The sequence below is a fragment of the Scyliorhinus torazame genome, chromosome 10 (genome assembly GCF_047496885.1).
Source record: "Scyliorhinus torazame isolate Kashiwa2021f chromosome 10, sScyTor2.1, whole genome shotgun sequence".
NCBI classification, from domain to species: domain Eukaryota; kingdom Metazoa; phylum Chordata; class Chondrichthyes; order Carcharhiniformes; family Scyliorhinidae; genus Scyliorhinus; species Scyliorhinus torazame.
The window spans coordinates 41088269-41113089 of NC_092716.1; the positions used below are offsets into that span (position 1 = coordinate 41088269).

At 51.6% G+C, this 24821-nt stretch overlaps 1 protein-coding gene across 1 annotated transcript in view; it reads left to right on the forward strand.

The window, feature by feature from the left end:
- LOC140430215 (polycystin-1-like protein 2) overlaps nt 1–24821 on the forward strand; it is a 157051-nt gene that overhangs the window by 107748 nt on the left and 24482 nt on the right. Inside the window, exons 27-30 of the mRNA XM_072517652.1 lie at nt 1904–2089; nt 5618–5945; nt 14301–14434; nt 21787–21914. Of these exons, the coding sequence (XP_072373753.1) occupies nt 1904–2089; nt 5618–5945; nt 14301–14434; nt 21787–21914 (776 nt within the window). The remainder of the gene's footprint in view (nt 1–1903; nt 2090–5617; nt 5946–14300; nt 14435–21786; nt 21915–24821) is intronic.

The window sequence follows — 24821 nt, forward strand, 5'->3', positions numbered from 1 at the left end:
GGCGTAGTGGTATTGTCACTAGACTAGTAATCCCATGGCACGATCGAGGGACCTGGGTTCAAATCCCACTGTGGCAAATAGAGTTGAATTCAACAAAAGTTGATTAAAATTCTAATGTTGACCATGAAACCATTGTCGATTGTTGTAAATCCTCATTTGGTTGCCTGCCCTTTAGGGAAGAAAATCTTGGGCTAAGTTCTCCGCCGTTGGTAGTGGGGTCCCCAATGCGGCGGAGAATTGGGCGACCCGGAAAAATTGGTGCTGGGTGCCGAGCTGATTGTGATGATCCGACCCCCCCCCCCCCCCACAGGAACCGGGATTGGGAGTCCACCCACACACCAACGGGAGAATGCCCACTTAGCGTGCCTGGCACCAGATTCTCCGGTCCTTCACGATTATACAGTCTTCTGGGCCGGGATCATGTGGGCGTGGATGACAACAGATATCACCAAATGTGAACCTGACATGGTGGTCCTCGTGGTGGGACCCGAGGTCTACCTCCCCCCCCCCACCTTCCCACAATGCACACACTGCCCACCCCTCCCCGACCAGATCTCTACCAGACTTCCCCCCCCCCCCCTTACCCCACCCCAGCGACCCTCTAAAAGAGGAGACCCCTCCCCCAGGAACCCCCTAACTAGGGACATTCCCCCACAGGAACCCCCTAACTAAAGGAATTCCCCACAGGGACCCCCTAACTAGAGGGACCCCCCAGGGAGCCCCACCAAAGAGACCTCTGTCTGAAAGCTAGAGAGCAGTGACAGGGGCAGTGAAAAAATAATTACAATTGTAACACTTATCTGGAAGCACCACGTGTCCATTCCTGGAAAGAGAACAGCTGTGAACTGTGTTTAAACCATCGGATCCATTAGCTGCAAGCCATTCATTCATTTCTGGTAGTGGGCTGTGATTGACCGTTTCCACAAACCAGCTGTTAGTCTTGCTTCATTCATCTTCTTCATGAATGAGTAAGTCTAAGTGCTGAAACCACAAAGTTTACAGACATCAACCACATCAACGAGAGTTAAGTGCACTCCAACCACGCCCCTTCACACTTGAGTGATTTTGAAGTACTGAGCCAGAAATTGACAGCACTTAACTCTCTTTGATGGTGACCAGCCACGGATCTTCGCTATTGCGCTGCCTGCCAAAAATGGCGGTCCAATAGCAGGAATCCTTCGGGAGTCCCTCGTATCCCTTGCCATGCATAAATTTGCATGGCGAGGGATGCTGACTGCAATTCAGCTCCAGGGGGAGAACACAGACTCCGGAACAGAGAATTTTGCCCCTTACCTGGCCTGGCCTACATTGTGATTCACGCTCAAATGCCCTCTGAAACGGTGGGCAGATAGGGATGGAAAATAAATGCTGGTCCAGCCAGCAACGGCCACGTCCTGTCAATGAATTTTTAAAAAGGCCGTTGAACAGGCAGTAAAAGAGAGGAAAAAATAATTTAAATAAAGAAACAGGGTGACAATTACAGATTGCGAGACAAACGTATTTTGAAATTAGTAAAAAGATCAATGCTTGTTAATCAGAACTGTGTAAATCATGTGAACGTGGATTGAATGTTAAAAAGGTAAGAATTATAGAAATGGTTTGAGTATTGCTCTTTCAGAGGTGGTGCTGGATGGTTGAATGTCAACACTTTGGCCAAGCTGCTTTAACCACTTTTGTGCCATTATTCCAATCATTATTGACCATAAGCATCCAATGGATAAAAATCGCTTCACGGACAAGGGCTGTCACTGATGCCCAAATAAAGCAGTATTTTCCCTGTCAGTCATTGCCATAAAAGTGGCTGTGTGACTTTTAAATCAGTCTGATAAATATGGTAAAAATAGAGGTAAATATGAAATTAGTTTCTGTGAGCTCTCATATACATTTTTCCCCTTTTCTTTAGCCCATGTGGGATTTCTGGTGACGCTGGCTATTATTGCTTATGGAGAGCGGAGCCCTCATTCATTTTATTTAAGCAAGGCCCTCAATAATAGTTTTACCCAGAAGTTCAATGGATCTCTGACCATCGATGACATTTATATTTGGACTGATGAAATTTTATTACCCAACCTATATGGAGTTTATGAAGGTAACCCGAAAATAATGCTTAAAGCAAAACAGTCGAATCCATGTTTAACATGCTGTAACAAAGTTTGCATTTGTCCTTAGACTCCCAAACAGACGTTTGCTAATTTGAGGTCCAGGAGTCGGGCCGACATAGATTTTCATTATTTAGTTATTTGTTGAATAGTTTAAAAACATTTGGTAGGAGTATATTGGCTCTATTAACTTGTTTTTTAAAAACTATTCTTTCATGATCACACTCCCCAGAAAAGAGAGCCCTGTCAGGAAGTCCCCCAGAAAAGAGCCCCCTTTCAGGAAGTTCCCCAGAAAAGAGACCCCTGTCAGGAAGTCCCCCAGAAAAGAGACCCCTGTCTTGTGCCCTCCATAACCTGGTGCAGCAGTGGAGCGATATACTGGGCGAGGAGACATGCGGCCTCGTCTGAGGAGTAGCTGGAGGACGACCCCGAGGAGGATCCAGAGGATGGAGGACAGGCTGTAGCGAGTGTTCGACATGCCCGGAGGCCCACATCGTCTCCAGAATCTCCTATGACGAGGCTGTGTCGTCAGCTCAACATCTTCCCCAAATTTCCCCCCATTCCACTGCCCCATCCCCCCCCCCCCCCCACATTGCCCCACCCCTGACCACCCTGTTCCCCCCCCTCAAGGATCTGATCTGTCTTGCGTTACTCCAGGGTGACGGGCCTGTGTCGGCACTGTCAGCGGGTCAGTGTACAAGGCAGGAGGGTGAGGACCACTCGCTGTGAGGAAAGCTCTGGTGCTCCTCAGGATCTGATTAAGTCTGACCCCTGACTTTCTGCTGATAGCGCGCTCACACCCACCCTCTGAACAGAGTCTGCATCGGGGGCTTTTGGCCTTGGACTACTGTGCCGTGGCCGGGGAGGGGGCAGTGGGCAGCACTGCTGTGAGAATGAACATGACAGGTGCTTCACATGTATCAGATGTGACATGTTTTAATTGTGAACATTTTACTGTGACAGATTTCATTCCCCCTAGTTACAGATAGTGACATCACCAGTGTCCATTCAGTTCTCCTCACTCTCCTTGATCTTCCGTGGTCTACTGCTATGTCTAGGTGTGTCTCCAGGATGTACAGCAGAGGTGGAGGCAGCCTGCTGCTTACCGCGCCTTGGAGGGCCTGGAGCCGGAGGGCACCGACCCGTTTTACAGGGCAGCACGGTAGCATAGTGGTTAGCACAATTGCTTCACAGCTCCAGGGTCCCAGGTTCGATTCCCGGCTTTGGTCACTGTCTGTGCAGAGTCTGCACGTTCTCCCCGTGTGTGCGTGGGTATCCTCCGGGTGCTCCGGTTTCCTCCCACAGTCCAAAGATATGCGAGTTAGGTAGATTGGCCATGCTAAATTGCCCTTAGTGTCCAAAATTGTCCTTAGTGTTGGGTGGGGTTACTGGGTTATGGGGATAGGGTGGAGGTGTGGGCTTAGGTAGGGTGCTCTTTCAAAGAGCCAGTGCAGACTCGATGGGCCGAATGGCCTCCTTCTGCACTGTAAATTCTATGAGTCTATGTGTCGCTGGTGTTGCCATGCCACCCTGTTCTGCCAATTGCCGCTGTCATGAGGGGAGGAAAACAGAAGAACTGAAGACCGCCGTAGTCTCCTTGGTTAAAGGCCTCGGGTTGGGCTCCAGCGCTTCCTCTTCCCTGAAGACTCCCATAGGGCCCTGGGTGACTCCGTGGTTCACAGGGGCAGCTGGAATGAGCTCCAGAGGCCTCCGAGACATCTGGCTCTGCCAATGCTTGGAGGCTCCCCATTGTCTGCACCACGGTGATCCTCAGTGACGGGGTCACGCTCTGGAGTGTCTTGGCAATGTCTGCCTGCATCTACGATATGTCCCTCATCAACTGGGACATGGTGTCGGAGCCCTTGGCCATGGTCGACACAGACTGAGCCATGCCTTGGACACCACCTCTCAAGGTGCGGACGTCGTGTTCCAGGTTTCCCCTGCGGTCACCACTCTAGCAGCGTTGGCCTGGTGACCACACATTACTGGCACCATCCCCTCTGCCTGTAGGCTTTGGGACTCCTCCAATCGGGCTTGCAGTCACTGTAATGTCGCTGACACACTCCTGAATCTCACGCCTCTGGCCTATCCTCTGCATCAGCTCTGGGAGATCCTTTTCCAGAGGCACGACACCTGGCTGGGACCCAGATCCTGTCTCCCTTTGATGTTCCAGCCTCCACCTGATGTGCATCAGCAATTGTGTGGTGTTCACCAGATTGCGCCCGCAAAGCCTGTCCACTAATGTCACCCACTGAGATGTGCGTCTCTGTGCTATGGGAAGGTGCAGGTGGTAGCTGTGACGCATCGCCAGTGTGCTCCTCAGAGCTCTCCTGCGAGGTGTCCTCTTGGGTGACGAAGGGGGCACCACCCAGATGACCCGACCCCTTCAGATGGTGATCCAGCGAGCCAATGGGCATGTGGTCAGTGAGGGAATGGCTAATTTTGTGAGACAACAACAACTCACTTGAGACAGGTCATCTGGATGCAGCATTAGTTGATCCTCTCTCCCTGGCATAGGTTAATCTTGCTGTCGGCCACTACTTGGACAACCCTGTGATCTCCAGACCCCGTTCCTCATAGGAGGTGAGGACTTGGATCTCTGAGATTTCTCCCCCCAACCTCGTCTTCGCCCTTTCCTGCTTATTGTGGACTACCTTTTCCTGCGGGGACACAGAGGACATTGTGAACCGCACGTTTGATGGATCCGGATGGGGGGCTAAAGTAGATGGCATGTGTGGGCAGCGCACCTGGACATGAAGTGGTTGCACTAGTGGATGCCAGGGACTTCTGAGGAACAAGCTTAGAGGTTGAATGTTGGGATAGTGAGAGGTGTTAGCCAGTCAATTGGGGCGGGGGCAGTGGTAGGCGAGACTGATGCCGTTAGAGAGGTGGTAATTTACCCATGCGGCTCGTTGGGGTTGGTGGTCTTCCGACATTGGACAGCGGTCCTCCTCGTCATGGTGCCCGCACTCACTGCAGCTGCCACTGCCTCCCAGGTGGCACTGTTGACCCGTCTGTGGGTTCTCCAATCCTCGCAGGGTAACAGGGTGCTCCGCCTCTCATCAACGGCGTCGAGAAGCCTGGTCAGGTCGCCAACCCCAAAATGAGGAGCAGGCCTACGCGCTGCCATGCTTGTGTGTTGACTGGGAGTGAGTGGAAAGGGAACTTTTAACAGCTCCCCTTGCTCGCAGTGAGCTGCTGAGGTGTGAGTTGGGTGAATCAGACAGTGATGTGGAAACCCGCGGGGGCTCATTTTTGGGATTAAGTCGGGTGGCACACAGGTCGCGATCTCGCCATTGCGGTCAACGTGAAACACCCGCCAAACACCCAAAATCTTCCACTGAATCGCACCAATATTGCAGTGAAGATATTTATTTTATATATACCGTAAGAATGGCAGCTTAAGTAGTTGAAATATATGCTGGATAGTACTGGGGAAGATTTGCTATTCATTGACTTTGAATATAACAAGTTAATGTTAGGACTGATCTGAAAATCACTATGTACTGTTTAACCAGGATTTATCACTGATGGGAATTCAAAGCTGCTTGGAAGTCCTCGCATTCGACAGGTGAGAGTGAAACCAGCTCCTTGCCCTGTGCCAACAAGATTGGTGGATAGCATTAAGGAATGCCGGGTTCCTTACTCCTACAGTGATGAAGATATGTCGGTCTTTGGAACTAAATGGAATTTCACTGGAAACACGGAATTCCCATGGTTAACTTCAATCTGGCATTATCAGAATGAGTCCCAGCTAAATGGATATCCGATTTGGGGAAAGCTCGCTGTTTATCGAGGAGGCGGCTTTGTGGCTGAGATCGGAACGGAGCGCAAAGCTGCAGCCAGGTAATTAATGCTTCCATTTTAAAAAGTGCAAATAAAGTATTCTGTTTGAGTGGGACATCAATTGTGGAGCAAGAAATATTCTGGGTGGAATTTTCCTAAAAATGGCAAAGGGTGCAATTTTCCGGCTTCGTTACCCTTCCACTCGGGCGAACCATGGGGTTCGCTCAAGGATCCGTCCCTAGCCTCACCCCTGCCACTGCCTTCCTGGCACAACCCCTGGGTGCCAAAGAGCCACCTGGCCATGCCCCTCACCACCCAAAGATGGAGGAGGGGGAGGGGGGAGGGGGGGTGGGGAGTATCTGACAACCCAGACCCAGAGGCAGCGGCGTTAAGCTTTTTTGAATATTAAAATCAATTCAAATCCATGGTAATCGGGTCATGACCTCACCGGGCGTGACGCTGCCCACATCGATGGGGGGGGCCCAATAATGGGATTTTCGCCCACAGAGAATGGGCCCTGAAATGTTCACCCCATATCTGCAGGTTAGGAAAATGCCACAGCAATAAATGACGTCAACAAAACAAACAGATTACAAGAGAACCTAAAAATATAGGAGCAGCAGTAGGACTGTTCCACCATCAATAAGATTATGGTTTACCTGATCTGGACTTCAACTCCACTTTCATATCTGTGCCTCATAACCTTTAACTCCTGAAAAAATTGTCTATCGCAGCCTTGACTTTATTCAATGACTCAGTTCTACTGCTCTCTGGGGCAGAGAAAACCAAAGATGAACAAACCACTGAGGAAAAACAAAATCTGCTCATCGCCATCTTAAATGTGGCATGGCCTTATTTCTAGATTCTCCCACGAGGGAAGCTTTATGTCAGCATTGATCATGTCAAGCCCCCTCAGAACCTTATATGTTTCAATAAAATCACCTCTCATTCTTCTAAACCACAGTGAGTGTGGGCCCAACCTTCCCATAAGAAATCCTGGCAATAATCTGTTTTGTTTTGTTGTCGTCATTTATTGCTGTGGCATCTTCCTGACCTGGCCTATAACAGTGTCACCCTTTACAGTATTTTGCTTTTACAGAATTGCTCCTTGACGGAATCTGAAAAAGGAATACAACTTTTTTAAATTTTCAATACTTATTCAAAACTGGATGCTCTAATTCAGTAATGGGCAACTTAAGTTAGTGAGTGGGCCGCAGGAGTGACCCTCCTTCATCTCAGTCAGCGGCAAGATTGAAATTGGGCTTGTTCACGAACCATGATCCCATAAATAAGATTGAATACATTTAGTACATGCCAAATATTTCATACTAAGTTTTATAAATGCTCAATCATTTATATATTAATAGAACCATCATAAACTCAAGATGGTAAAAACAAAATAAATATTTACGTCTACCTTACTAAGTACAAAAGTAAAATATAAAAGCACAACCTCCCTGTCGTGTTGGGTGTTCTGATGTACAAACGATCCAACACGGCTGGAGATGGTGTAACTCAATTTTATTAACTACTCAACTGTAACAGCACACTGCTAACTTGGGTACGTGCATTACCAGCTAATCTGTGGACCCGTCCTATTACTATCTGGGTGGTGCACTCAGCACATGGTGAATGTCTGAGTGGCAGGCTCTGAGCTCGGTGCTCTGAGCTCGGTGCTCTGAGCTGGCTGCTGCTGGAATGAGCGGGAACTGTAGTGCGTGTGCTCTCACTGGTGATTGGCTGCGATGTTGTGTGTGTGTTGGTTGGTCCTACTGCCTGTCCATCAGTGTGTGTTTGATTGCACCATGATATGCTGATCTAAATATCATGACAGCCCCCCTTTTTGCAAAGAGTATGTGCCTACATGATAATAAATAAAGAAGTGTGGTGAGTGCATCTAATGTGTGTGCAATACTTACAACAATATGTACATGTGGCTATACTATATACACAGGAAGGTGCCAGGTGCAGAAACTAACTATGTTACACCAAGAACGAAACCAATGTCATTAACAAACAATAATAAAATCTTAAACAGTATGGCAAAAAGTCCTAAACAGAATGTCAGAACAAGTCAGTGAGTCCGATATGAAAAGGTTCATAAATTAAGTCTCTCAGATGGGCGACGAATTCGGGTTGACCGCCTCATGGGTGGGTCAGGATCCACTGGCTGAGGAATGGGCCGGGCCACGGTCGAGTGAGGAGGATGCAGGGTGTCCAGAAGGTCAACAAAGTCCATTGCAGGGACAACAGGAGGGCGTGGCACCGGTGCAGGATCACATAGCGAGCGCGGAACCAGACGAAGGGCACGCCGATTGCGGCGGCGAATAGATCCATCAGGCAGATGAACCAGGAACGAGCGGGGAGCTATCTGTCGGGGAACCTCAGCGGTTCCCGACCAGCCGCCCTCCGGAAGGTGTATGCGGACATAATCTCCAGGCGCCAGGGCAGGAAGATGAGTCGCCTGAGCATCATGTGTCACCTTTTGTTGCTCACGCTCTTGCTGCATCCGCCTAAGTACCGGGAGCATGGTCGAGGTCTGGGACGTGAATGGATGGCACAGTGGTCCTGAGGGTGTGACCCATAAGCAGCTGGGCCGGCGATAGGCCCTTGGACAGTGGGGCCGAGCAATAGGCCAGCAAGGCGAGGCAGAAGTCAGATCCTGCATCAGCAGCCTTGCAGAGGAGCCTTTTAACGATATGGACGCCCTTTTCTGCTTTGCCATTCGACTGAGGATGCAGAGGACTGGACGTCACTTGTGTGAAGTTGTATGAGCTGGCGATGGAAGATCATTCCTGACCCGCAAAGCAGGGGCCATTGTCTGACATCACGGTGAGCGGAATGCCGTGGCGAGCAAAGGTCTCTTTGCAGGCCCGGATGACAGCCGATGACGTGGTGTCGTGCAGGCGTATGACTCTGGATAGCTGGAAAAGTAGTCGATGATGATGATGTAGTCCCTGCCGAGCGTATGGAACAGGTCCACGCCCACCTTCGACCAGGGGACGTGACCAACTCATGGGGCTGAAGGATCTCACGGGGTTGTGCCGGCTGAAACCGCTGACAGGTGGGGCAATTGAGCACAGTGTTAGCAATGTCCTCACTTATAACCGGCCAGTACACAGCCTCTCGGGCCCTCCGCCGGCACTTCCCAACGCCGAGATGGCCTTTGTGCAGTTGTTCTAAGACAAGCCGATGCATGCTGTGTGGGATCACGATGTGGTCCAGCTTCAGGAGGACACCATCAACGACTGCCAAGTCGTCCCGAACGTTGTAAAACTGTGGGCATTGTCCCTTGGGCCACCCGTCCATCATGTGGCGCATCACACGTTGCAGAAGGGGGTCGGCCGCAGTCTCACGTCGAATGTGGGCCAGGCGTGCATCAGTGGCCGGAAGATTGGCAGAAGTGAAGGCTACATGTGCGTTGACTTGGCAAACGAACCCCTCAGGGTCAGACGGCGTGTTGACTGTCCTGGACAGAGCGTCTGTTATGATGAGGTCCTTACCTGGGGTGTAGACAAGTTGAAAGTCGTACCTCCGGAGTTTGAGCAGAATGCGTTGTAGGCGAGGCGTCATAGCATTGAGGTCCTTTTGAATGATGCCAACCAGCGGGCGATGGTCAGTCTCCACAGTGAACTGGGGAAGGTCATACACATAGTCGTGGAACAACGCCAGTCAACAGGCCTAGGCACTCCTTTTCAATCTGTGCATAGCGCTACTCTGTGGGGGTCATGGCCCGTGACGCATAGGCGACTGGGGCCCATGATGAGGCGTCATCCCGTTGCAGGAGGACTGCACCAATGCCGGACTGGCTGGCGTCAGTTGAGATTTTCGTCTCCCTTGCAGGATCGAAAAACGCCAGTGCCGGGGCGGTGGTGAGCTTGACCTTGAGCTCCTCCCATTCACGCTGGTGGGTGGGAAGCCACTGGAATTCAGTTGTCTTCCTGACAAGGTGCCTGAGAGCAGTAGTGTGGGAAGCAAGGTTGAGGATGAACTTCCCCAGGAAGTTGACCATTCCGAGAAAGCGTAGCACCCCCTTCTTGTCTGTGGGCTTCTGCATGGCCGTGATGGCTGCCACCTTGTCGGCATCCGGCCGCACCCCCAACTGGGAGATGTGGTCCCCCAGGAACTTCAGCTCGGTTTGTCCAAAAGAGCATTTGGCTCGGTTAAGACGCAGACCCTGGTCCCGTATCCGTTTAAAGACACGCTGGAGGCGACTGATGTGCTCCTGCGTCATTACCAAATAATGACGTTGTCCACATAGACGCGCACCCCTTCGATGCCCTCCATCATCTGTTCCATGATGCGATGAAACACTTCAGAGGCCGATATGATACCAAATGGCATCCTATTGTAGCAGTATCTGCCAAATGGAGTGTTGAAAGTGCACAGCTTCCTGCATTACTGATCCAATTGAATCTGCCAGAAGCCCTTTGAGGCATCAAGCTTGGTGAATATTTTTGCCCGAGCCATCTCGCACGTGATCTCCTCACGTTTGGGTATGGGGTAGTGTTCCCTCATTATATTGCGATTTAAGTCTTTCGGGTCTATACAGATCTGGAGCTCGCCGGAAGGCTTCTTGACGCACACCATGGAGTTGACCCATGGAGTCGGCTCCGTTACCCGGGAAAGCACTCCTTGGTCCTGAAGGTCCTGCAGCTGCTGCTTGAGGTGGTCCTTGAGGGATGCTGGGATCCTGCGAGGTGCATGAACTACCGGGGTGGCATCCTGTTTAAACTGGATTTTGTACGTGTAGGGCATTTTGCCCATGCCCTCGAAAACATCCTGGTTGTGCGTGAGGATTGAGTTGAGCTGCGCCCTAACGTCTGCCTCTGGGAAATCGGACGTGCCTTCTGGAGAGAGAGAGTGTACACGCCGAACGAGGTGGAGGATTTTGCACGCCTGTGCGCCTAGCAGAGTCCTTTGAGGAGCCCACAATTTTGAATGGTAGTGTGGCTTTAGGTGAGTTGTGTGTCACTTCGAGCTGGCACGCCCCCGGGGCGGGGATGACGTTGCCATTATAGTCAACGAATTGACAGTTGGATGGCAGAATGGGTGGTTTATCCTTCAGGGTCTGGAATGCTGACCATGCGAGGAGATTGGCGGAGGCACCAGTGTCCAGGCGGAATCTGATCTGGGATCGGATGACCGTCAGGGTGGCACACCATTCATCGTCCGGATCAATGCTGTGCACTGACAGCAGCTGGTGCATTCGACTCGGGGACAGCTTGTTCTTGTTGATGACAGCAACGCGGAAGGGCTCCCTGTCCTCAGTGTCACTGGTCTGTGTGACGTCGGGATCGGACTCGCTGAACGTGGGTTGAATTGCCCAAACGTTTCTGCGAGGCTGGTTAAACGGGTACGAGTTGGCAGGGTGAGCTGCTCGACAGCAGGCAGCATAGTGGCCCAACCTGCCACAGCGCAGGCATTGTCGCGCTTTGGCAGGACATTGCCGCTTTAAATGGGCGGAGCCACAGTTGCCGCACGTCGTGACGTCAGTGCGTTCGTTGCGCCACCGCGCATGCGCGGTGCGGTCTTGCATACTGCGTGCCTGCGCATGGCATTCCTCTGCGTCAGTGTCCCCTCTTTTGGCGCGTACAAGCGCGGGAGGCCGCGGAAACGCGCGAAATGGCCCGGGAGGTACTCGATCGTCTGGACCCGCTCCGCCTCGTGGGGTCCCTGCCGTGCCGTTTCGGCCACCTGGATGTGAGAGTACCGGCTGGTGGTGTTCTCATGCAGGATGCAGGTCTCGACAGCAATCGCCAGGGTGAGTTGCTTGACCCGAAGGAGCTGCTGGCGCAGGGTGTCCGACATGACTCCGAAAACTATCTGGTCGCGTATCGTGGAGTCAGAGGTGGTTCAATAGCCGCAGGGCTGCGCGAGGATGTGGAGGTGTGTTAAGTAAGACTGGAAAGATTCGTCCTTACCCTGCAGGCGCTGCTGGAACAGGTACCTCTTGAAGCTCTCGTTTACTTCAACGCTGAAGTGTTCGTCGAACTTCAGGAGCACCGTCTTGTATTTGGTTTTGTCCTCGCCGTCCGTAAATGTAAGGGAGTTAAAGATGTGGATGGCGTGTTGCCCCGCCGTGGAGAGAAGAAGGGCGATCTTCCTGGTGTCCGATGCATTCTCCCTGTCTGTGGCCTCGAGGAAGACCTGGAAGCGCTGCTTGAACAGTTTCCAATTGACCCCGAGATTGCCAGCGATTCGGAGCAGCGGCGGCGGGTTGATGTTCTCCATGGTGCAGGACGGCGGATTGCTGATACGTTGCAGGTAGGTCTCACAGGCGCTGGTTTGCGTCTACTTCTGGTATCATGTCGTGTTGGGTGTTCTGATGTACAAACAATCCAACATGGCTGGAGATGGTGTAACTCAATTTTATTAACTACTCAACTGTAACAGCACACTGCTAACTTGGGTACGTGCATTACCAGCTAATCTGTGGACCCAGTCCTATTACTATCTGGGTGAGGCACTCAGCACATGGTGAATGTCTGAGTGGCAGGCTCTGAGCTCGGTGCTCTGAGCTGGCTGCTGCTGGAATGAGCGGGAACTGTAGTGTCCCCTGTTTTTATAGTGCGTGTGCTCTCACTGGTGATTGGCTGCGATGTTGTGTGTGTGTTGGTTGGTCCTACTGCATGTCCATCAGTGTGTGTTTGATTGCACCATGATATGCTGATCTAAATATCATGACACTCACTTGCCCACCAGTGTCGTAACCAGGACTGTTTCCCGGGAGGTGCTAACTTTGCTAACTGCAGTTGTGTACCTAAAATTTGCAGGCATGCCAATTGAATTGTTGCAGCGCTTTGATTGGACACAGAAGGAGCGCACGCCTCTCGCAGTCATTGTTTACAATCAGTGTGCACCTCACTTTATGTGCCCCTGCTTTACATGTGCATCACTTTAGAATACCGGTAGGACAAAAGCGACACAGATGGAAACCAGTGGAATCTGGCAACCCTGCATGCGGGCAATGGTCAACAAATGTCTGTGTGGCCGCATTCAGAGCTCTGGTGGGCTGCATTGCCCACTGCTCTAACTGCTCTGAACAACTTCGAGGAACATGGTTGATGACAGCTAGATTTTTTTTACAAATTCCAATGAAGCAGCAATTTGGCGTGTCCAGTCCACCTAAACTGCACGGCTTTGGGTTGTGGGGGACCCACGCACACACGGGGAGCATGTGCAAACACCACACGGACAGTGACGCAGGGCCGGGATCGAACCCGGGTCCTCGGCGCCGTGAGGCAGCGGTGCTCACCACTGCGCTACTGTGCCACCCCTGACAGTTAGATATTTAACCAGCAGGGGGAGAAACATTGCTCCTTCTTCCCGCAATGAGTTCTAGGAAGAAGATAATTCTGATTACATCTGTGTAATAATCATGTACTTATACAATAAACATTACTGGAGCATCTGGCTTGCGTTAAAAAGATGAGCTAGCTGTTTCATTGTGATCCAAAACTTTCTGGAAACAATTATCACTCAGTTACAGAGCCATCTGCTTTATGTAACTCCTCTGGGTTTGCGTTATAAACTAACAAACAGCATGCTATATATTGGATTCTTTCACCTCCCCAGATGTGACACACGGTGCAGGAATTTGTAAAAGATTATTTTTAAAAGTAAGGTATAGTTTCCATTTGGCATACTGCCTGACAAACCTCAGTTTAAGAGTTAAAACTCCTCTGAAACCCATTGGAGAATACAGTCCACATCCTAATGTCCATACGTTATTAGCAAGTTTAATCCCCTTATGTAGGTCAATTATGAATGAATGAATAGTGAGAGCTAAAGGGCTAATTCCTGACGGGTGATATATTAATTAAAAGTTTTAATAGCTATAATATCCCATTTAAAGCTTTTCTCTTTTTGATCGTTTTAATCTGGGGCTTCACGACCTCTTCACCAGTTTCAAATGTTCTAATTTCCAAAGCTCATCCTTTGTGGCGGGGGTGGGGGGGGGGGGGAAGATCTTCAGTAAATGTCTTTTGAGACGTCCTTTATGCATTTATGATTTTTCCACCTGAAGCTGCTGCCTCTCAATGGGATATGTATGGTCCCACACCACCTGCAGCCTTTCAGTATTTCCCCCAAGGACCTGTGTACACCACTAGAGAATGAGTGTTGGCAGATCATGGCTGATGTTGAATCTGCTCACAAGCACGTGCTTTTCAGTGGGGAATTCCCTAAAAACTCAAGCCAAGAGCCTTAGCTCTCTTTCCTCTTCTGGGCCAATCGCTCTTTTTGGCCGTGTACCTTCCTGTTCCTCGCTGGTTCACTTCCCAATCCTAACCTTCCTCTCGAGACACCATCATCATTTTGCCTCACCGTTTCTTTTGTGGATTTTTTCCCATTGGAAGAGTTCATCGCAAATATTTTGATGGGATATTTAATGTTCTCTACGTTTCCCTGCAGAATGATCAAATATCTAAGGGACAGCAGCTGGGTAGATATGTACACCAGAGCCATCTTTGTGGAGTTCACGATTTACAATGCAAATGTAAATCTCTTTTGTGTAGTCACGCTGATGCTGGAGATGAAAGCTATTGGTAAGAGGCAAGCCTATTTTGCTTTGATTGTATATTATGCAGTAATTACTGAGAGAATGGGATTGTTAGAACAGCTGACCAACAAGAGCTGAGTGAAGGGAAGAAAATATTGCCCGGAATTCATCGGCCGTTGGGATTCTCTTTTCCCGCTGGCAGCGCACCGCCACCTGTGGGTTTCCTGGTGGCGTGGGGTAGCTTCAATGGGAAATCCCATTGATAAGAAGCGGGAGTACGGAATCCCGCTCCCAGTGAATGGCGCGCTCCTGAGAAACATGTGACTTGTGGACCGGAGAATCCAGCCCAATATTTACATTTGCGATTCAGGCTATGTGAAGGATCTGTGCAAACATGGACGACCAATGTTCCTGTTGTAAATTCTATTTAATAACACATACTCAGTGTGGTAGTATCAGGTATTGCGGTACCCGAGAGGCTGTAGACCATTGGGTAAGCCTAGCAGCTTACCATTGGCTGTTTGGTATGTGGCTCCGCCCTGACAGGCGGGGTATAAGAACAGGTGCCGTCCCAGCAGCCCTCATTCTGTACCGAAGCTGCTGGGGAACAGATCTAGTCTATTAAAGCCTTCAGTTATGATACAACCTCGTCTTCGAGTCTAATTGATCGCGCATCACTCAGCAAGCTCATGAGGAGGTTCATGTCTCTTGAGGCTATCAGGAAAATTACAACTCCGTGACTATTTTGATTACTTTGCTTGTTTGGTTGGAGTTATGAATACCTATATTAAAAGCAAAATACTGAGGATTCTGGAAAAATCTGTAATTAAAAACAGAAAATGCTGAGAAGATTCAGCAGGTCCAGCAACATCTGTGGAGAGAGAGGAACAGAAGTTAACATCGGTCATATGGACTCGAAACGTTGAGGTGGATTCTCCGTTTGGGTGTCTCCCGCTGGAGCTGAATTGCACCACTTTCAGCATCAAGCAGGTTCCAAATCAGTGTTCAGCACCATGCAAATTTATGCAGAGGAGTCCCAGGGAGATCCTGATATCGTGCCACCACCTTGAGCGGGTGGCCCAATAGCGGAGTTCCGGCAGCCCCCACCCGACCGCACTGCAAATTGGCACCAAACCTCCCCACCCACCACACCGCAGACTAGACCCCAGCACCAGCCCCCATCACCACAGAGCAGCCCCACTGGATTGCCTGGTTGCCACCCCACCCCCCCCCCCCCCCCCCCCGAACGTGAAATGAAATTAAACCCTTGAGTGATTGGAATGCACTTAGTGCACTTTGATCTCCTTGATTTGGGGCAATGTTTACAAACATTGGGGTTCCACCACTTTGGCCACTGAAGGATGAAGTGGTGCGAATGGATCAAAGGGCGGATGGTTTTTACGAGCTGTCAATCACAAAGCACTACTCGTAAAACCATGAATAGACTGCAGACAGTGAATCTGTGGAACCCAGACATAGGCACAGATACTCACCATCGGAGAATGGATACATGGAGCTGCAAGGTAAGTATTACAGATACAATGCCTCCCACAGCCCCTGTATGGACTTCTCTCTAGCTTCCAGACAGGGTTCTCTTTTCTGCGGAGTGGGGGGGGGGGGGGGGGGGCTTGTGGGGAGGGAGGGTTTCCTTAGTCAGGGGATTCCTATAGTCAGGAGGTCTCTGGGGGGGTCCCTTCAATCAGGATGCCCTGTGGGGGTGGGGGGGGGCGGGGTGGGGGGGCTCCCTATCACACAGGTTCCTGTTGGGGGGCTTCATCTTACAGGGGCCCCTGTGGGGGAGTCTCCCGATCACACAGGTTCCTTTTGGGGGGGTCTCCCTATCACACAGGTTCCTTATGGGGGGGGGTCACCCTATCACACAGGTTCCTTTTGGGGGGGGGGTCTCCCTATCACATGGGTTCCTCTGGGGGTCTCCCTATCACAGGAGTTCCTGTGGGGGGTCTTCCTATCACACGGGTCGCTGTGGGGGCCTCCCTATCACATGGGTTCCTGTGGGGGTCTCCCTATCACACGGGTTCCTGTGGGGGTTTCCCTATCACACGGGTTCCTGTGGGGGTTTCCCTATCACACGGGTTCCTGTGGGGGGTCTTCCTATCACACGGGTTCCTGTGGGAGTCTTCCTATCACACGGGTTCCTGTAGGGGTCACCCTATCACATGGGTTCCTGTGGGGGCCTCCCTATGACAGGGGTTCCTGTGGGGGCCTCCCTATCACACGGGTAACTGTGGGGGGTCTCCCTATTACATGGGTTCCTGTGGAGGGTCTCCCTATCACACGGGTTACTGTGGGGGCCTCCCTATCACACGGGTTCCTGTGGAGAACTCCCTATCACACGGGTTCCTGTGGGGGCCTCCCTATCACAGTGGTTCTGTGGGGATCTCCCTATCACACCGGTTCCTGTGGGAGCCTCACTATCACACCGGTTCCTGTGGGAGCCTCGCTATCACACCGGTTCCTGTTGGGGGGCTTCATATTACAGGGGCCCCTGTGGGGGAGTCTCTCGATCACACAGGTTTCTTTTGGGGGGGCTCTCCCTATCACATGGGTTCCTGTAGGGGTCTCCCGATCACACGGGTACCTGTGGGGGGTCTCCCTATCACACGGGTTCCTGTGGAGGGTCTCCCTATCACACGGGCTCCTGTGGGGGGTCTCGCTATCACACGGGCTCCTGTGGGGGGTCTCGCAATCACTCGGGTTCCTGTGGGGGGTCTTGCTATCACTCGGGTTCCTGTGGGGGTCTCCCTATCACACGGGTTCCTGTGGGGGGTCTTGCTATCACTCGGGTTCCTGTGGGGGGTCTTGCTATCACATGGGTACCTGTGGGGGTCTCGCTATCACACGGGCTCCTGTGGGGGGTCTCGCAATCACTCGGGTTCCTGTGGGGGGTCTTGCTATCACTCGGGTTCCTATGGGGGTCTCCCTATCACACGGGTTCCTGTGGGGGGTCTTGCTATCACTCGGGTTCCTGTGGGGGGTCTTGCTATCACACGGGTTCCTGTGGGGGTCTCCCTATCACACGGGTTCCTGTGGGAGTCTCCCTATCACACGGGTTCCTGTGGGGGCCTCCCTATCACACGGGTTCCTGTGGGGGGGCCTCCCTATCACACGGGTTCCTGTGGGGGTCTCCCTATCACACGGGTTCCTGTGGGGTGCCTCCCTATCACACCGGTTCCTGTGGGAGTCTCCCTATCACACGGGTTCCTGTGGGGGCCTCCCTATCACACGGGTTCCTGTGGGGAGGCCTCCCTATCACACGGGTTCCTGTGGAGGTCTCCCTATCACATGGGTTATGTGGGGAGTCTCCCTATCACACGGGTACCTGTGGTGGGTCTCCCTATCACACGGGTTCCTGTGGGGGTCTCCCTATCACACGGGTTCCTGTGGGGGGCCTCCCTATCACACGGGTACCTGTGGTGGGTCTCCCTATCACACGGGTTCCTGTGGGGGTCTCCCTATCACACGGATTCCTGTGGGGGTCTCCCTATCACACGGGTTCCTGTGGGAGTCTCCCTATCACACGGGTTTCTGTGGGGGCCTCCCTATCACACGGTTCCTGTGGGGGGTCTCGCTCTCACACGGGTTCCTGTGGGGGCCTCCCTATCACACGGGCTCCTGTGGGAGTCTCCCTATCACACGGGTATCTGTTGGGGGTCTCCCTATCACACGGGTTCTTGTTGGGGGTCTCCCTATCACAGGGGTTCCTGTGGGGGTCTCCATATCACACGGGTTCCTGTGGGGGGTCTCCCTATCACAGGGGTTCCTGTGGGGGTCTCCCTATCACACGAGTTCCTGTGGGGGCCTCCCTATCATACGGGTTCCTGTGGGGGGTCTCCCTATCATATGGGCTCCTGTGGAGGTCTCCTTATCACACGGGTTCCTGTGGGGGGGGTCTCCCTATCACATGGGCTCCTGTGGAGGTCTCCCTATCACACGGGCTCCTGTGGAGGTCTCCCTGTCACACGGGTTCCTGTGGGGGGTCTCCCTACCACACGGGTTCCTGTGGGGGTCTCCCCATCACACGGGTTCCTGTGGGGGTCTCCCTATCACATGGGTTATGTGGGGAGTCTCCCTATCACACGGGTTCCTGTGAGGGTCTCCCTATCACACGGGTTCCTGTGGGGGTCTCCCTATCACACGGGTTCCTGTGGGGGTCTCCCTATCACACGGGTTCCTGTGGAGGCCTCCCTAACTCACTGGTTCCTGTGGGGGGGTCTCTCTATCATACAGGCTCCTGTGGAGGTCTCTCTCTCACACGGTTTCCTGTGAGGGTGTCTCCCTATCACACGGGTTCCTGTGAGTGTGTCTCCTTATCAGACGGGTTCCTCTGAGGAGTCATCTCATCACACGGGCTCCTGTGGGGGTCTCCCTATCACACGGGTTCCTGTGAGGGGGTCTCCCTATCACACGGGATCCTGTGGAGGGTCTCGCTATCACACGGGTTCCTGTGGTGGCGGGTCCCTATCATACGGGCTCCTGAGGGGGTCTCCCTATCACACGGGTTCCTGTGGAGGGTCTCGCTATTATATGGGCTCCTGTATTGATCTCCCTATCACACGGGCTCCTGTGGGGGTCTACCTGCCACACGGGCTCCTGCGGGGGGTCTCCCTATCACACGGGTTCCTGTGGGGGGGTCTCCCTATCATATGGGCTCCTGTGGGGGTCTCCCTATCACACGGGTTCCTATGGGGGGGGTCTCCCTATCATACGGGCTCCTGTGGGGGTTTCCCTATCACACTGGCTCCTCTGAGGAGTCATCTTATCACATGGGCTCCTGTGGGGGTCTCCCTATCACACGGGTTCCTGCGGGGGGGCTTCTTATTACAGTGGCCCCTGTGGGTGTGTCTCCATATTACAGGGGCCCCTAGGCGGGGGCGAGGCAGGTCACCCCCCATTCATGGGGATGGGAGGGGTTACCCAGGCAATCCAGAGGTTGGGGGCTGCTTCGCGGCGCAGGGGGAAGTCAGCTCTGATTTCCGGTGGGGATGGGCTCCAATGCTCTCCCTATCATGTCCCTGGCATGGTGGACCTCATGGTGGGTCAAGTGTGCCCATTTCCTCACCGTGAGGTCCACCACGTCAGGTTCACGAATGTAGAGTCCACAAGTAAATCGCGCCCACGTGATTCCCGGTACAGGGACTGAAGAATCATGAGCGGGTGGAGCATTGGGTGCCGGTTCCACTAGATAGATGCAAATGGGCCATTACAACCCATTTACAGTTATTTCCCTGCTCCCGCTGGCGTACGGCGTGGAACTCGTTCACGCTGCCAGTGAGGGGTCGAAGCATGGCATTCAGATCTGCGCTCAGCACCAATCCCGATTTTGCCCCGATGCCGGATTCTCCATCCCATCGGGGACACGTTCTGGGCATCCCAGGGACAGACAATCCCGCCTGTTAACTCTGTTTCCAGATTCACAGATGCTGCCAGATCGGCTGGGACTTTCTAGCATTTTCTGTTTTTATTATCTATGAAACCTCTGATTGATTAATCCTGTTGCTGTTGGGTGGATTTTAATACGGCCACCACAGTGGGAAACATGGCAGCCTGGCCAAGTTAAATGTGGGGAAGTCTGCGCATCAGTCCCCCGATACTGAGAAAAGCTCCCATGATGACGTTGGAGGCAGGAAGGTGCCAATTGCAGGAAACTCACCCACTTGTGGTGGGATGTCATTTCGGATCATGAATGAGCAAGCTGGCACCCATTATCCCTGAGCCTACCGGAACCTCTGACACTTCTGACATTGCCTTGGGGCAGCACGGTAGCATTGTGGATAGCACAATTGCTTCACAGCTCCAGGGTCCCAGGTTCGATTCCGGCTTGGGTCACTGTCTGTGCGGAGTCTGCACATCCTCCCCGTGTGTGCGTGGGTTTCCTCCGGGTGCTCCGGTTTCCTCCTACAGTCCAAAGATGTGCAGGTTAGGTGGATTGGCCATGATAAATTGCCCTTAGTGTCCAAAATTGCCCTTAGTGTTGGTTGGGGTTACTGGGTTATGGCGATAGGGTGGAGGTGTTGACCTTGGGTAGGGTGCAGACCCGATGGGCCGAATGGCCTCCTTCTGCACTGTAAATTATATGATATTAATAACTTAGTGATGGCGCAGGGATTAAATGGGAGCCACGTGACTTTCCCATGATTCCCAGTGCTGTCCAACAAACCTGCCAGTGGCTCAAAATCAGGGGAAAACTCTCTGCTGGTTGGAGTCATACCTAGCATAAAGGAAGATGGTTGTGTTGGTTGGACGTCAATCATCTCAGTCCCGGGACATCACTGCAGGACTTCCTCAGGGTAGTATCCTCGGCCCAACCATCTTCAGCTGCTTCATCAATGTCCTTCCTTCCATCATAAGGTCAGAAGTGGGGAAGTTTGCTGATGACTGCGCAATGTTCAGCAGACTGAAGCGTCTATTCAAGCGCAATAAGACCTAGAAATACCCAGGCTTTGGCTGACAAGTGGCAAGTTCCATTTGTGCCACACAAGTGCCAGGCAATGACCATCTCCTACAAGAGAGGATCTAACCATCGCCCCTTGACATTCAATGGCATTATCATCACCGAGTCCCCCACTACCTACATTCAGGGGGTTACCATTGATCAGAAACTGAACTGGACTAGCCGTATAAATACTGTGGCTGCAAGAACAGGTCAGAGGCCAGGAATCCTGTGGTGAGTAACTCACCTCCTGATTCCTCAAAACCTGTCTACTATCAACAAGACACAAGTCAGGAGTGTAATCGAACACTCTCCACTTGCCTGGACATGTGCAGCTCCAGCAACACTGAAGAAGCTTGACACCATCCAGGACAAAACAGCTCGCTTGATTGGCACCCCTTCTGCAAACATTCACTCCCTCCACCATTGACACACAATAGCAGCAGAGTGTACCATCTACAAGATGCACAGCAGGAACTCATCAAGGCTTCTTAGACGGCACCTTCTAAACCCACGCCTGCTACCATCCAGATGGACGAAAGCAGCTGACACAAGGGAATGTCACCACTGATCACCACCCTGACTTGGAAATATATCACCGTTCCTTCACTGTTGCTGGGTCAAAATACTGGAACTCCCTCCCTACCAGCACTGTGGGCGTACCTACTCCATGCGGACAGCAGTTCTTGAACGCAGCTCACCACCACCTTTTTAAGGCCCATTAGGGATTGGCAATAATTGCTGATCTAGTCAGCGACACCCGTATTCCTTTTTTTAAAATCTCTTAGCGGGCAGATATAATAAGAGGATTAGACCAGAAATACTTGTTAATGTGCTCTAATATTTATTATTGAATCCTTATATTTGGTGCTGATGAGTACTCAAACACTTGACCATACTTATAGTGTTGCTGGAAATCCTCATTGATTGTAAACTTCATTTTCCAGGTGTTTTCCTTGGCAATGTGGAAATGGAAATCATCCGACTTTTCCACTATGTGGACCAGAATTATTCTTCCATCATTGGAGCACAAATTATCTTCATACTCATCGTTATTTATTATATGGTTGTGCAGGTAGGTAGAATGTGAAGCTAGAGAATTGGTTCTTTATGGAATCCAGGAAATTGTGTTGTATGATTATATTAATGTACCAGATTCCTTTGCTTGCTATTTTAACTGAGGTAGGATCTGTCCAATACCTCCACTAAAATGATAAAGCAATTTGATACAAACCCATGGTGTGATTATATGACTATTATGAAGTGACAACGTGTAGCTGCTGCCCTTCAGAGTGTATGGCCTTCAGTGTGTCCTTCAGAGTGTGTATCCTTCAGAGTGTGTGTCCTTCAGAGTGTGTGTACTTCAGAGTGTGTGTACTTCAGAGTGTGTGTACTTCAGAGTGTGTGTCCTTCAGAGTGTGTCCTTCAGAGTGTGTCCTTCAGAGTGTGTCCTTCAGAGTGTGTCCTTCAGAGTGTGTCCTTCAGAGTGTGTCCTTCAGAGTGCGTCCTTCAGAGTGCGTCCTGCAGAGTGCGTCCTGCAGAGTGCGTCCTGCAGAGTGCGTCCTGCAGAGTGCGTCCTTCAGTGTGCGTCCTTCAGTGTGCGTCCTTCAGTGTGCGTCCTTCAGTGTGCGTCCTTCAGTGTGCGTCCTTCAGAGTGTGCGTCCTTCAGAGTGTGCGTCCTTCAGAGTGTGTGTACTTCAGATTGTGTGTACTTCAGAGTGTGTGTCCTTCAGAGTGTGTGTCCTTCAGAGTGTGTGTCCTTCAGAGTGTGTGTCCTTCAGACTGTGTGTCCTTCAGAGTGTGTGTCCTTCAGAGTGTGTGTCCTTCAGAGTGTGTGTCCTTCAGAGTGTGTGTCTTTCAGAGTGTGTGTCTTTCAGAGTGTGTGTCTTTCAGAGTGTGTGTCTTTCAGAGTGTGTGTCTTTCAGTGTGTGTGTCTTTCAGAGTGTGTGTCTTTCAGAGTGTGTGTCTTTCAGAGTGTGTGTCTTTCAGAGTGTATCTTTCAGAGTGTGCGTCCTTCAGGGTGTGCGTCCTTCAGAGTGTGTGTCCTTCAGAGTGTGTGTCCTTCAGAGTGTGTGTCCTTCAGAGTGTGTGTCCTTCAGATTGTGCGTCCTTCAGAGTGTGCGTCCTTCAGAGTGTGTCTTTCAGAGTGTGCGTCCTTCAGGGTGTGCGTCCTTCAGATTGTGCATCCTTCAGAGTGTGCGTCCTTCAGAGTGTGCGTCCTTCAGAGTGTGCGTCCTTCAGAGTGTGCGTCCTTCAGAGTGTGCGTCCTTCAGAGTGTGCGTCCTTCAGAGTGTGCGTCCTTCAGAGTGTGCGTCCTTCAGAGTGTGCGTCCTTCAGAGTGTGCGTCCTTCAGAGTGTGCGTCTTTCAGAGTGTGTCCTTCAGATTCTGCGTCCTTCAGAGTGTGCGTCCTTCAGAGTGTGCGTCCTTCAGAGTGTGCGTCCTTCAGAGTGTGCGTCCTTCAGAGTGTGCGTCCTTCAGAGTGTGCGTCCTTCAGAGTGTGCGTCCTTCAGAGTGTGCGTCCTTCAGAGTGTGCGTCCTTCAGAGTGTGCGTCTTTCAGAGTGTGTCCTTCAGATTCTGCGTCCTTCAGAGTGTGTGTCCTTCAGAGTGTGTGTACTTCAGATTGTGTGTACTTCAGAGTGTGTGTCCTTCAGATTGTGTGTCCTTCAGAGTGTGTGTCCTTCAGAGTGTGTGTCCTTCAGACTGTGTGTCCTTCAGAGTGTGTGTCCTTCAGAGTGTGTGTCCTTCAGAGTGTGTGTCCTTCAGAGTGTGTGTCTTTCAGAGTGTGTGTCTTTCAGAGTGTGTGTCTTTCAGAGTGTGTGTCCTTCAGAGTGTGTGTCTTTCAGAGTGTGTGTCTTTCAGAGTGTGTGTCTTTCAGTGTGTGTGTCTTTCAGAGTGTGTGTCTTTCAGAGTGTGTGTCTTTCAGAGTGTGTGTCTTTCAGAGTGTATCTTTCAGAGTGTGCGTCCTTCAGGGTGTGCGTCCTTCAGAGTGTGTGTCCTTCAGAGTGTGTGTCCTTCAGAGTGTGTGTCCTTCAGAGTGTGTGTCCTTCAGAGTGTGCGTCCTTCAGAGTGTGCGTCCTTCAGAGTGTGCGTCCTTCAGAGTGTGCGTCCTTCAGAGTGTGCGTCCTTCAGAGTGTGCGTCCTTCAGAGTGTGCGTCCTTCAGAGTGTGCGTCTTTCAGAGTGTGTCCTTCAGATTCTGCGTCCTTCAGAGTGTGTGTCCTTCAGAGTGTGTGTACTTCAGATTGTGTGTACTTCAGAGTGTGTGTCCTTCAGAGTGTGTGTCCTTCAGAGTGTGTGTCCTTCAGAGTGTGTGTCCTTCAGAGTGTGTGTCCTTCAGAGTGTGTGTCCTTCAGACTGTGTGTCCTTCAGACTGTGTGTCCTTCAGAGTGTGTGTCCTTCAGAGTGTGTGTCCTTCAGAGTGTGTGTCCTTCAGAGTGTGTGTCTTTCAGAGTGTGTGTCTTTCAGAGTGTGTGTCTTTCAGAGTGTGTGTCCTTCAGAGTGTGTGTCTTTCAGAGTGTGTGTCCTTCAGGGTGTGCGTCCTTCAGAGTGTGTGTCCTTCAGAGTGTGTGTCCTTCAGAGTGTGTGTCCTTCAGAGTGTGTGTCCTTCAGATTGTGCGTCCTTCAGAGTGTGCGTCCTTCAGAGTGTGTCTTTCAGAGTGTGCATCCTTCAGAGTGTGCGTCCTTCAGAGTGTGCGTCCTTCAGAGTGTGCGTCCTTCAGAGTGTGCGTCCTTCAGAGTGTGCGTCCTTCAGAGTGTGCGTCCTTCAGAGTGTGCGTCTTTCAGAGTGTGTCCTTCAGATTCTGCGTCCTTCAGAGTGTGCGTCCTTCAGAGTGTGCGTCCTTCAGAGTGTGCGTCCTTCAGAGTGTGCGTCCTTCAGAGTGTGCGTCCTTCAGAGTGTGCATCCTTCAGAGTGTGCGTCTTTCAGAGTGTGTCCTTCAGATTCTGCGTCCTTCAGAGTGTGTGTCCTTCAGAGTGCGTGCAG